This window comes from Desmodus rotundus, chromosome 3 (assembly GCF_022682495.2).
Source record: "Desmodus rotundus isolate HL8 chromosome 3, HLdesRot8A.1, whole genome shotgun sequence".
Lineage (NCBI taxonomy): Eukaryota > Metazoa > Chordata > Mammalia > Chiroptera > Phyllostomidae > Desmodus > Desmodus rotundus.
In genome coordinates, this window is record NC_071389.1 from 197,417,989 (window position 1) to 197,430,558 (window position 12,570).

Below are 12,570 nucleotides of genomic sequence, written 5' to 3' on the forward strand. Positions count from 1 at the left end.
CTATGCAGGTCCTGTGGACCATGGAACACCCACCCACACCTCCACCCTGGCGCAGTGGAATGAGAAATGGACCACACTGCTTGATGTAGCCATTAAAACGAAATTAATCTGCCATTTCTGCTGCCCCAAATTGATGAGCACACAAGAACTCATTTATAATTGCTTATTTCTACTTCACAACATTCCTTCCAGTATTTCTGTTCTCTAAAAAAGTCCATTAACATTGCATTATTTTTTTATAACCTTTAAAATTAATGTTGATTGGAAATATGTTCTTATATCAACCTAAGTAAATCTGACCATCCCCGCACACTGGCGGAGACCCAGCCTCCCGGCTGCGCAGCAGAGAGCCGCCTCTGGGTTTGCTTCTGTGGAGGCCAGGGGGCGGGCGGGCGGGCGGGGGACAGACTCCACCAGAGCCACCTTGGGGGCTGAAATGGGAGGAGGAAGAGACGCATTTGCTTTACAGTAACAAAAAAGGAAACAAGGTTAAAATGAAGTTTATTGGTTTTTTTTGATTTTTTTTTAAATAAAACTGTTTGTGAGACAGCTATTTTATCCCACGGCAGAGTGACCCCTGGAAGATGCGCTAACCCTTCTTAAGGCCTTAACAAGAATTTTTTTTGTACTTTTTTTTCTTTTTCTTTTTTTTTAAAACTCAGATATTTAAAAAATTATACACTTTACAAAACAAAACAAAACGAAACAACACAACATAAAGAATCACATAGCTCGGGGCTGCTCCGCGGACAGGCCCCTTTTTCCTTTATGAAAATGGAAGCAAAATGAAAACTGGGCTAACTGGGCATCCTGGTCAGTGTGTCCCCCACAGCTTGGACCCGGTCCTCCTGTGTTCCCCCCAGGCCGATCTCCTGTCCTCCCATCCCAGGGGGCGGGACACAGTGGCCTGGCAGGGCCCTGCCTGCCCTGCACTCAGCGAGGCACTCGGGGTTCTCACCGGCCACAGTGACCCAGCTGTGACCTTGGGGCGTCTGCCCATTTCACCCCCCAAAAAAGATAAAATTTTTAAAAATAATAAATAAATAGTGTTTCTGGAAATGAAAAAATTTATTTTTGTGTTTAAACATCATTCTCCCACTCTTGAAAACATAGATTGCCCCCACTCCCCTCCCCCCAAAACCTTCCCACTTTGAGACAAATGAACGACAGAGGGTGGTGTGTGGCTGGTCTGCTTGAGTCCGGGTCGGGGGTCTCTGAATTGGTGTGAGACAGGCTGACCGTCAAAGCCACACCCTCGTCCTTTATGAGAGTTTGAGTTCAATTTCACATTTAAATTTCACTGTTATTGGAACCAATTTGGAGTTCTTTAACTAGGTAATTTTAAAATAGAATCAATAGGGACAGCGCACCTTTCATTTAAACAAAGTCTTTCCAGACTAAAAATAGATTTATATATATATATTTTTATCCCTCCCTTTTAATACCCCCCACCCTTTCCCCTCACCCCACCCTCCCCCCACCCCCCACATTGTCACTATGGAGACTGTGTCCATGGAAACAGCCGTGTGACGTCTTGGGTCTGTCTTTCCCGCGGTGTCTCGGTTAGAGTGTGATGTGAGGACTTGGGAAGAGGAGCTGTGGGCAGGCACGGCGGGGCGGGGTGTGGCTGCACAGTGGGGCCGTTTCCATTCCATCGCGCGTGTCCACCACCTTCTCACCTCCACAGTCTCACCTGCAAGACAGAACAGACGCTGGGTGCTCGGCACCTCCATGTGGTCCAGCAGCCGCAGACCCTGCTAATGAGCTGCTGGCCTGGGACACGGCTAAGGGCAGCAATGACCTGCGGCTGTGAGGGACTAAGACTGAGTGCCCCTCACTGAGAGTGTCCTCCCCAGGGCACAGAAGGAACTGGGACCAGGACAGAACTCCCTGACCTTTCAGGTGGGGGCTGCCCCAGAGCGGAGCAGGCTTTGGGAAGGCACCCACCCAGGACCCACAGTGCGCTCTGCGCTCGAGCGCCTCACCTGCCTGCGGAGGAGCTGGCCCTCGGCCACTCACAGCTGTTCCCTGTGAGCCGGCTCTGTGCTCACAGAACCCTGTCCCTCGGCCTGTGTGCCTGGCTCCCCAGCGCCCCCTGTAGCTGGCGTCCCCTCTTTCAGCCCAGGCTCCAGGCTCGGAAGACCCTGATGACCCACGTGGGGTAGATGGGGTTGTACCAATGGCCTCCTTGGAACGCCTCCTGGGCCGTTCCGTGGGCGAAGGTCTTGGAGAGACATGGCCGTTTTCCGAGGAACTCAACCCAGAGAAACGGCTGGGACGCCGAGTGCGGCGCAGCCCCACCCTCACGTGCCACCCCCAGTGCACTCGGCACGGGCTCGCCTCGCTGCCGCCTCCAACAAACAGAACCCAGGACAGTCCGGTTGGCACCTGCCCCTTCAATTCCATAAAACTTACTAATTTGCACAACTTACGGCTGGTCGGTGTGCGCGAGCTGAGAACGTTGTGTTTGGGGCACACACACACTCGCTGCCCTTGCCAGAGAGATTCTGAACTGCCTGGCCGAAAACACAGGTAAACAGGAAGACACCTACAGAGGCAGCAGGACAGGGTCCCCATGGAAACCCCAGACTCCAGCCACCAGGCCCTGGGGACACAGTCCCGTGGCTGAGCCATCCTTCTCCTGTCAGGGTGTCCACAGTGACAGTGTGACTTCCCCAGAAGGTGGTCCCAGCCCTCATGGTCCACCCGGAAGGACTCTCCACGCTGTACCAGGCTGAGGCTGCCAGCAAGGGAGGGAGCAGCCGTCTTCTCTGACACCACCCCAGGGACTGAAGGCCCTTTGTAAATGTCGCGACAAAAACGGAACTAACGGGGGACCTGGAACAACGACCAGAGAGGCAAACCTTGGTGGAGATGTGGGACACTGCGTGAAAAGAGCAGAGGCCCAGGTGCCGCCCACCACTGGCAGGCAGCCTGGGCCCCACCCCCCTGCCCTCACTCTCCACTGCAGCCCCATCCCAGCCCCCAACCTTGGAATGCAGCTGGGCTTCTGGGTCAGCTGGGCCCCTGCGCTCTCTCTTGGGGCCACAGGGGCACCCCCTGGCCTTCTAGCCTTACCAGCAGGGACTATTCCCCAGGCTTGGGGACTAGACCAGCCTGAATGCATGGTACCCCAAATGGAACGGGACCCTAACTTCTCAGTGCTACTTCTACAAAACTGATCCTTAAGTAGGGAGGACAGGAAGAGAATTCTTGAAGCACCCACTATTTGCCAGGCACTCTCCCAGGGCTTTCCAGACATTATTTCATGGTGACATTGAGGGGGCCTGACCCCGCATCCTGGTGCAGCTGGGAGGTGACACGCGTGGCCCAGAGGCGCACAGCTGGTTGGCAGCGGGACTCGGCCCGGGACTCTGACTTTAAGCCGCCATCTCTGCGTGGTCCCGTGTAACACACGGCCCGTGGCAAGAGCCCGGGAGCAGATGCTGGGCCCGCTGTGGAGCCGGGTGCGCGCACAGCCCCAGGGCGGAGGGTCTGCAGCGTTTCCTCCGTGAAGACCTTGAGGTTCGGCTGCTGGTGAGCGGGGTCTCACTTTGGGCTGAGGCCTTCCAACATGCCCTCGCCCCCCAGCCAGGCACCAGGCCTCCGTCTCCGGCTGTGGCGGGAGCCCAGCCTGGCCAGGGGCTCTCTGCTCTAACAGACCCGCAGGCCACCTGCAGGGGCCGAGAGGGTCTCACTCTGAACCTGTACCGACCGAGGGCACAGTCAGGGGAGGGGACACCTTCGGGGGGGGGGCACACACTCCCTTACCCACAACTCCCTTGGCACCTCATGCCCGCCCTGGGCCAACAGCCCTAGTCCCCATCCTCACTGAGGAGCCAGCCTAGTGACACTGCAGGCGACAGTGAACAGATGGCTGGGAGCCGAGGCGATGCTAGGAAGGCCGCAGGGAGGGAGGGCGGCTAAGACAAGGCCAGAGGAAGGCAGGCCTCTGTGAAGAAGGGACGCTTATGGCGAGCCGGAGCCTGTCACCCGATGGGGGTGCAGCCTGGTCTCCAGGGAGCTGGCCACAGGCCTTCGGAGGCACGGCGAGGGTCTGGACTCAATTCCAAGTGTGACGAGGGCCTCTCAGGGTGTGAAGGGGCAGGACTCTGCGCGGGGCAGTGGCCACAGGAGCCCCACGGCCTGCTGGGCAGCGCACACCAGGGTAGCTATGTGTGACTTTCCCACCACAGATGCTGCTCAGGGAGGCATGTCCAGGTGGCGCCCCCTCGAACCCAGGACAAAGCAGCAGCCAGATGGAGTTCCTGCTTCCCGACCACAGGATCGAGTGGAGGGCCCTGGCGGGAGCAGGGCCTCTCTGTTCACTACGTGACAGGAGAGGGGACAGGTACTGGGGCATGCCATCAGCGTCCTGCCCACCGGCCACACGGAGGCAGCCAGGTGACTCAGAACCAGGAGAGAGCAGCGACCACAGGCCAACCACACACCCTCAGGAGTGGGAGGGAGGCGGCCCACTGGATGGCTGCCCAAGGACGGTTCCTCTCTGCCTCCACTGGCCTGGCACGGGGTAAGTGCCGGCACCTTGCCAGCTGTGGGGGTGGGAGGTGGGGGACCAGGGCCCGGATTTTCTGTTAGGCTGGACCCCGCCTGTCCCGGCCCTGTGCAGTGCACCAGTGGCTGTGAGGGCGGAGTGCCGAGCACTTGCTGGGGCCTCACCCCATGCCGGGCTGTGCCGGGCACGCTACACACACTTCTTAACCGATCTTGGCGCACAGAGACACGAAGTGGCCTGACCCTGGTCACACAGCACTGTGCGCCCTGTGTGACAGAGGGAGGCGCCAGGCAGTGGGACTCACATGCACACCCACTGTCCCCTCTCTGTCTGGAGGGGAGACCCAATGAGGGTGGCTCTTGTCCCTAGCATGGAGCCCAGATGAATGTTCCTTTTGGGTGGGGGTTATGTCTGTCCCTAATCACTCTGAGAGGTAAACATTTTGAAAATGATTTTACTTATTTTTAGAGAGGGAGGGAGGGAGAGAGAAAGGGAGAGAAACATCAGTTGCTTGCCTCTTGCACTCGCCCCAACTCAGGACCAAACCCACAACCCAGGCACGTGCCTTGACCGGGAATTGAACCCCCAACCTTTTGGTTTGTAGGATGATGCCCAACCAACTGAGCCACACTGGTCAGAGCCCTAAAAGTGAACGTTCTGACCTGGACAGACGTGAAACTGCCCACGAGGACAGGCCACTTGTCACTGGGAGCAGAAGTTTCTTTTGTGTCAACAAGGACAGCGCCGCCCACCTCTGAGGAGTGAACGAGGCTTCTGTCCCCGTGCAGGACAGGGCCAACTTAGCAGGCTCAGGAGTGCGTGGGGTGGAAGCGGGAGGTGAACAAAACTCAAAGTCCCAAGAAGAGGCCCAGGGCCTAGACTCTCTCTTCTCGTAACACACAAGCTGGAACCCCACAGCAAGCACAGTGGCCCTAACTAAACAAGACAGCTCCTGTCTGAACCGGCCTTCCAGGACACTCCGAGGAATATCCTCCGTGGTTCCTACGTAAACCAGTGCTGACCGCCTGGGCTGGGCAGAGAGCCCGACGGGGCAGCGGCAGAGCCTGCCCGGACACAGTGACACCATCAACTCCAGCGACACGGAGGCAGCCCCACAGAAACGCCCTGGAAGAGCAGGCCCGGCTGCTGTCTTGTCCAGAGGCCGCTGCCGGTGATGACCACCAGGTCCACCTGCTTCCGGTGACCCGACTGCCTGTCCTGTCCTGTCCCCCTCCCACCTCAGCTCCCTGTGGATGAAAGAGAGAAGCAGGACTGCAACATCCCCGCCCCTGCCGGGCGGTCGGCACTGGGACCCACCCAGGAGAGGATGAGTCCTGAGGCCAGCAGCCTGCCTGAACTCTCCTTTCCCCAGATCGCCCTGGGGGGTCTGGGAGCTCCCCGGGGAGCCCAGCCCACACCCCCAGGTCTCAGACACCTGGGGCCCACACAGAGTCCCACCTTTGAGGAGGAAGAGTCCCTCCGGGGACATTTCTGAGACAACCGGGCCCCAGTGCCATCCTATAGCGTCGCATTTTGGGTTTTTCTTTTTCTGTTTATAAGCTGGCTCCTCACCCCGAGTGGCTCGGGGAGGGCAGGGGGGGAGGAGCCCGCAGCGGGCAGCAGACCTGTGGCTTGCAGAGACCCACGTTCCCAGGTCCAGGCCGCCAGCCCTGACCGCAGCCCACAGCCGTGCTCACAGAGGGCACCGCTCCATCCCGGGAGGTTTTAAAGAGTAAAATGAAATTGGATGCCAAAGTCTACTAAATCTTTGAGAGGATTTTCCTCCCCTTTGTACTTTTGCAAAAAAAGGGGGGGAAAAAAAAGAAAAGGAAAAGAAAATCCTTCATAATATCAGGGGAAAAAAAAATTCAAATAACAAAACTTGGGGCAATTTTTAAGGAAAAAAAAAAAAAAAGACCCACCACCAGCCTTACAGATATAGGAATAATTGGGAAGAAGAGCTGCCTGGCTTCTAGAAGCCTTTCTGAGATGGGGCAGCAGGGCTGCGCGCCCCTGCTGCCAGGGGCACCGCACCAGCCCAATGTCAGAACAGTCCCCTTGAGCCCCACGGCAAGGGGACAGTGTTAAAAGCCCCATGCCACCTTTCCTAAGCAACAAAGGACCGAACATTCTCTCCACCTGGCGGTGGCAGTCCACATGCTGACGTGCTGGCAGCAGCCGCCCGGGGCGAGCAGAGGGCAGCGCGGTGGCCCCCGGCGGGAGTGGGGCAGGGGCCGCGCCCGACTCACCTGTGCTTGCTGTACTTTCCATTCCCACGGCACACTGCCCCCCTCACCCCCGCTCCGACTGCTCTGTGCTGAGGCTGCCTTTCGCTGTCTTGTTCTGCAAGGCGGGGAGGGGGCATGGGAGGGGGGGCTGACGCCGGCAAAGCCCAGGAGGCAGGCAGAAGGGACAGAGGAGCGAGCGTGGGGGTCAGGGCGGGCAGAGGGGTGGGGAGGAACGGCACAGGGAAAGGAAAGAGAAAGCAGAGTCAGTATTGAGTGACGAACAGGGTTACTCAGACAGGGTTTTCTGAGGCAAAACACGACCATTAAAAAAAGGGAAGTTTACAAAACAAAAACGAAGGTCAAGTAAAAATAAAGAGAACACTGTAAGTTCCTAGGATCATCTCTGGAAGTAATTTTTAAATAAAAGCATAAGCAAGCATGTTTCAGGAATGTTTTGAGGGCGTACCTGTCAGGACGAGCTCCTTCTAGTACTTTCTGGCTCTACTTGGAGACTAAAGACTGTGAGCAGCCAGTGACCACCAGGTGTCACTGTGACCTCAGTCAGGGGACAGTGGTGGCTGCAAGACCTCGAGGCAGTGCGCCCTTTGCAGGTTCCCAACCGTACCCTAACCACTGCGCTAACCACTGCGCACACAGCACCTCAGAGGCAGACCACCCCCCCCTGACCTTCCGCCCTTCCCCAGAAGAGGCAGCCAAGAGACCACCTCTAGAATCCAAAGGGAAACGAGGCAGCAGCAGCCCCTCAATTGCCAACTGCAGACCGTGAGTTGTTTCCACTGAGGCAAAACCTGGAAGAGACAGAATCTCCCCCAAACCCTGGCCATCTCCATGTCCCCTGGCCTGGGAAACCGCCTTTGCTTATGAATCAAGGCCCACGACCAACCTCACCTCACGCCAGCCTGTGAACTGGGTTGCCATTACATTAAAGTGGAAATCAGTACTGAGTTTGATCTTCTAATTTCTTGTAACACAATTTTCTCCAACACACTTCTCCCAGCGCCCCCCATGCCACAGGGGGTGCTGACCCCCGCCACACGTCTCCCAGGGCCAGGAGCAGGTGAGGTGGCCCTGGTCCTGCAAGGTCAGGAGGAGCCCAGCTGGGAGCGTCTCTGGGGGCCTCGGACTCACCTTGTGCTTGGGGCACCTCACCGAGAAGTTCTCTTCGTGCAGCAAACAGTCTGCAAGACACAAGCGGACAGTCAGCCCGATCGGGGGGCGGGGGGGGGGGGGCGAGATGAGCGGGGCACGACTAATAGGGTCGGGCATGGCGACAGGAGGTCCCTCCGCTGGGACTGCTGACAGGAACACATTAGAGACACCCCGGGGAAACTATGGCACCCCAACACAACGAAACATCACTTAAAAGTTAACATTTCAAAATAGTTAATGGTGTACAGGAAGCGCTCATGATACAAAATCACTTCAAAAACCAGGATACGAAATGTGAGTACAATCCTAATATTATCAAAATGTTTTATATGCATTGAAAAAGGACAAAAGAAATCTACCAAATTATAACAGTGGTTCTCTCTGGGTAGTAAGATTATATAGGCGATTTAATTCTTTCTGTATTCCCATCATGTTATCATACTATATTAATCAGAAACAATCTCTAGGCCCTGGCCAGGTAGCTCAGCTGGTCACAGCGTCACCCCAATAGGCCAAGGCTGTGGGTTTGATCCCCAGTCAGGGCGCAGACGAGAATCCACCAATGAGTGCGTGACGAGGTGGACCAACAAATCGATGTCTCTGTTTCTCCCTAAGATCAATCGAAAAAACCCCAACAGATGTTTTTAAAATCTCCTGTTCTAGGCTCAGCCTACCCTACAGGCTGCAGCCAAGGCCTCCGGGTGAAAACACTGGCTCTGGAGGCCCCGTTTTCCCTCTGCTGAGAGCCGCGGGTCGGACGGGAAGGAGGCCAGGCCCGAGAGCCCCGCCGTCCCCTTTGCCCACAGTCCACCTGAGCTGCATAACCCACACTAAATGCTTCAGAGCAGAGGAAACCCGTGAGGGGCTATCAGTCCTTGGGGGAAAATGACACATCCTCACTTCTAGCACAGTGACAGCGCCTCGATGTCAGCCTCCAGGTGAGCTGAGCCCCGTGGCACAAGGGCGGCGCGAGGCGCAGGCGAGGAAATCTCATTAATGAGTCCGCGCTGCACACCACAGCTCCCGGAGACCGACAGCCAGGTCACTGGTGCAAGATGCGGTGGCAGAATGCTAATAAATATTGATCGCACATTCCCAGATTGCTCTCAGGCAATGTGGCTGGAGGCGGCCATGGTACTTAGCCTTGTTAAATTTGCAATTTAACTCGGTTTCAACGGAGGTCCGGATTAGCAGCCTGAGTGCCCACAGACTTCAAGGGAGACGGTAAAAAAGCAATGGAACACACAAATGAAAGATTTTGAGGTCCTCCTATCCTGAGCAAATCAAAAAGGCCCTTTCATAGTCTGGCTTAGACCTGCAGCATCCCTGCCTCCCTCTGGAGTCCTGGAGTATCCAAGAGGAAAGCCAGGGCCCAGGCTTGGAAGTCCTGAACCCCCGCGCCCCTGCCCGCAAACCCGGAGCACGGCAGCACACGAAGCGCGTTAATCTGAAACCCACAAGTACACGGCGTGACCAGGGCTCCCGCCGTTCAATCTGCCGGAGAGAGCCTCTGAGCGGCAAGGGGCAGGCTGGCGCTCTGCTTGCTGGCTGAGTCTCTAGTTTGGGCCAAAGAGAAATGGCAGAGCCCATGTGGGGCGTGGCCACCCTTTGGTCACAGTGGTTTTCAGAAAGGAGGAAGGGACTGTGGCACTTGGCAAAGGTGCACCAGAAAAGCAGAGGTACCTTGGTTCCCCTCTCAGCCCTGAAGAGACGCAAAGGACCATTCATTAGTACAATATGCCTATGGTTAGGAAACACGTTCCCTGTAAGGTACAAAGCAGAAAAGAAATAAAACAATGTAAATACACACTAAAGGCAACTTGGAACCAACACCGGGCACTTCTGGAAACAGAAGTCTCCTAAACAAGTCTGCCAGAGACAGTGTCCACCCCTGGCAGGGCCTCCCACGCAGGACCCACGGACAGACGGTCTGTTCCCGTTATACCCACAGGCCACCAAGAAGGGCAAGCTCTGTCCCTGGTGTGGCAGGAGAGCTGACACCTAGAAGGGCGTGGGGACCTGTCCCTGTGGCGGTAAGAAGGGTGGTAAACCTCTCCCGAGGTCTCTGAACAGGCGCCTGGCGCCACAGCCAGTCAGCTGGTCCCTCAACTTGCCTCCTTGGAGCCCCTGGCAGAGCCCCACACCGACTGGGAGGAGAGCTCATCCGCACTCCCTCCGCAATGTCCAAGCCGCTGGCTCACTGGGTCATCACACAGGCCGGTCAACGAGATGGCTTCCAGACAGGCAATCTCAGCAGCCCCAAAGGGCGAGCTCACTTCTGTCTCTGAGCTTCCACAAGAGACCCCAGACACCGCCGCCAGCCCCTCTATAACCGGGCTCGGGCCAGGCAGTACTCATCCCAACGGGGTCCAGGCTGGGGCCACCGGCCTTCACCCCACCTCACGGAGGGAAGCGACAGGCCAGGAGTGAGGAAAGCCCCAGAACCGGTTTCTGTGAGGCTGAGCGGCCTCTCCAGGGAGGTGCCAGACCCCAGTCTCGTTCCTACTGACGCACCCAGGGCTGAACCCTGGCCTGCGAGATCCACGCGTGTGGCGGCGGGGAGGGCAGCGCTGTGCGGCTGCAGAGGTGGCCTTCCCAGCTGTGCTTCCTCGAGGGTCGGAGCAGAGAGCCCTCCAGGCGCAATTCTCCATGCACAGCGGGATTATTAATGAGCCAGCACAGTGCTTTTTTTCTTTGGTCTTAATTGTAGTGGCTCATTGCACTGAATACATTAAACCTTTTTTCTTTTTTTTAACCAGAGCACACGTTCTTATTACTACATTTCCCACCTGGAGCCAAATCTCGTGCCTGCGACGTAACAAGCCACACAAAACAGCTAACAATGATGTTACAAACTAGGGGGGACGGGATGGTGGGAGCCACACAGTCTCATGGACCGAAGATTCTGTTTTCATGGAGCTGTCCCCAGCAATCGACGTTTCCCTGAGGCGCAACGGCTCCGCCAGGTCTGTGTGGCGGACAGCAAGGCGGAGGCGGGCACGCTGGCTTTCCTGACTTCGAATGGACACCAGGGACTCCTTGACCCGTGACTCGCCGTTCCCGTGACCAGGAAGAATGGCAGTCAGTGAGCGCCTTTCCTGGAGGCCAAGGTCCTTCAAACACAGAACAGAATCCGGAAGATCCCTGGGAGGAGTAACTACAAGCACCCACCCCTCAGGGAAGCACAGGCCTCTGGGTCATTGTGACTTGGGTCATCAAAAAGACCCATAAATGCACAAGACACGGTCACCTCGTGAAGCTGCTTCTTGGGTACCAGCTCTCCACTCAGAGGGGAATACATAGCAGCTGGGCCAGCAGGGCCAGGGGCCAAGGCCCTGCCGACCTAGGCTACCTCCCTCTCGCTGGATACTTGACCATCAACTCTGCCAAATAGGGATGTTACCCACCTGCTTGGGCAGGCCACACAAGACAAGCTCCAACAGAGAGAGAGACAAGTGCCATTTGCTTACTACCCTGTAGCTGGTAAAGCAGCCCCACTGGAGAGAAGAACCACACCTTTCCCAGGGAACCCCACCCCACCCCCGAACTTGACCAAGGCAGCACCAAGCCACGAGCTGTCCAACTGCCAGCCACACACGGCCAAGTACATTTCAGTGGAAATAAATGAAAAAGTCCGGCCCTTCATTCCTGCCACATTTCGGTGCTCCATGGTCACCCGCTGCTGTGGCTACTGCATTGGAGAGGGCAGCTTGAGGACACTTCCACCCTCCTAGAAAGCTCTGTAGGGCTGCCCTGCTTAAGCCCCTAGGAACTACCAGGAGCCCCGGTGTGCAGACAGGAGAGCACCCTGGGGGCACGAGGCCACCTGCCAGTGCTCACCTGGCTCACCTGACGGGCTGGGCAGGGCCTCAGTGCGCGAGGCCACTTCTTACCCAGACACCGAGATGGGGGGGCGGCGACTACCTCTTGCAGTATTCCCCAAGTATAACTTACAACCAACTGCCAAACACATGATACCCAAGAATCTTCATTGCAAAACACAAAGCTTAAGTTAGAAAATAAAACATTAGGATGTTAGCACAATCTCATGGAAACGAGAAAAGGCAATGGTTGGCTCCTGAGAGAGAAGGATTTAATGGCTGTTGTATAGAACATGCCAGACCACCACCCTGGGTGAAGTGCAGCGTAGCCTCCACACGGAATGTGGGGGGGAAGAAAGGGAACGAGAGGGACAGGCTAAAGCCAACACCTAAGGGGTCCTGGCCGCTGGCTGCCCTTCAGCGCGTGCAAACACACGCTTTTATGAGAATCTAACTTTGGCCTAAGTATTATCTTTCTGTGCCTTTCTTGTGGGTGTGTTTTTTAAGCTGTTTCTCTTTCAGAAACTTGGAAAGTAAAGAAGAGAAAGGAAAGGAGGGACAAGAGGATGTGAAGGGGGGGGCGTGCGTGAGGAAACGTGACTGAGCTGGAGGGCAGGGCAGACGGGATGACTCACTCTCCCCCAAACCAGTCGGATCCCTGTGATCCAGGCCCCGCCCCGCACCTGCTCCAGCACCAGCTGGCAACGCCCCCTCCCTTCTCCCGCCAAACCCACAGCAAACCCCACCCCCTATGACAGCACAGCTGCTCCAGCCGGAAGCCACGTTCCCCTCCTAACCTGGAAGATGCAGAGCTAACAAGCGCCAGGCCACTTGT

General features: G+C 56.6%; 1 protein-coding gene across 6 annotated transcripts in view; it reads right to left on the reverse strand.

Moving 5' to 3' along the window:
- Nucleotides 1-1,481: 1,481 nt before the first annotated feature.
- Nucleotides 1,482-12,570, reverse strand: part of TCF20 (transcription factor 20) — a 178,052-nt gene continuing 166,963 nt past the window's right edge. For 5 of the 6 annotated variants that reach the window (XM_053919641.1, XM_053919640.1, XM_053919645.2 and 2 more), the window contains 3 exons: nt 7,894-7,943; nt 6,766-6,892; nt 1,482-1,693 (listed from right to left, as the gene is read on the reverse strand). In XM_053919641.1, coding sequence (XP_053775616.1) covers nt 6,809-6,892; nt 7,894-7,943 — 134 coding nt within the window. In that variant the 3' untranslated portion in view covers nt 1,482-1,693; nt 6,766-6,808. The remainder of the gene's footprint in view (nt 1,694-6,765; nt 6,893-7,893; nt 7,944-12,570) is intronic. The other variant, XM_053919642.2, reaches the window with a different exon arrangement.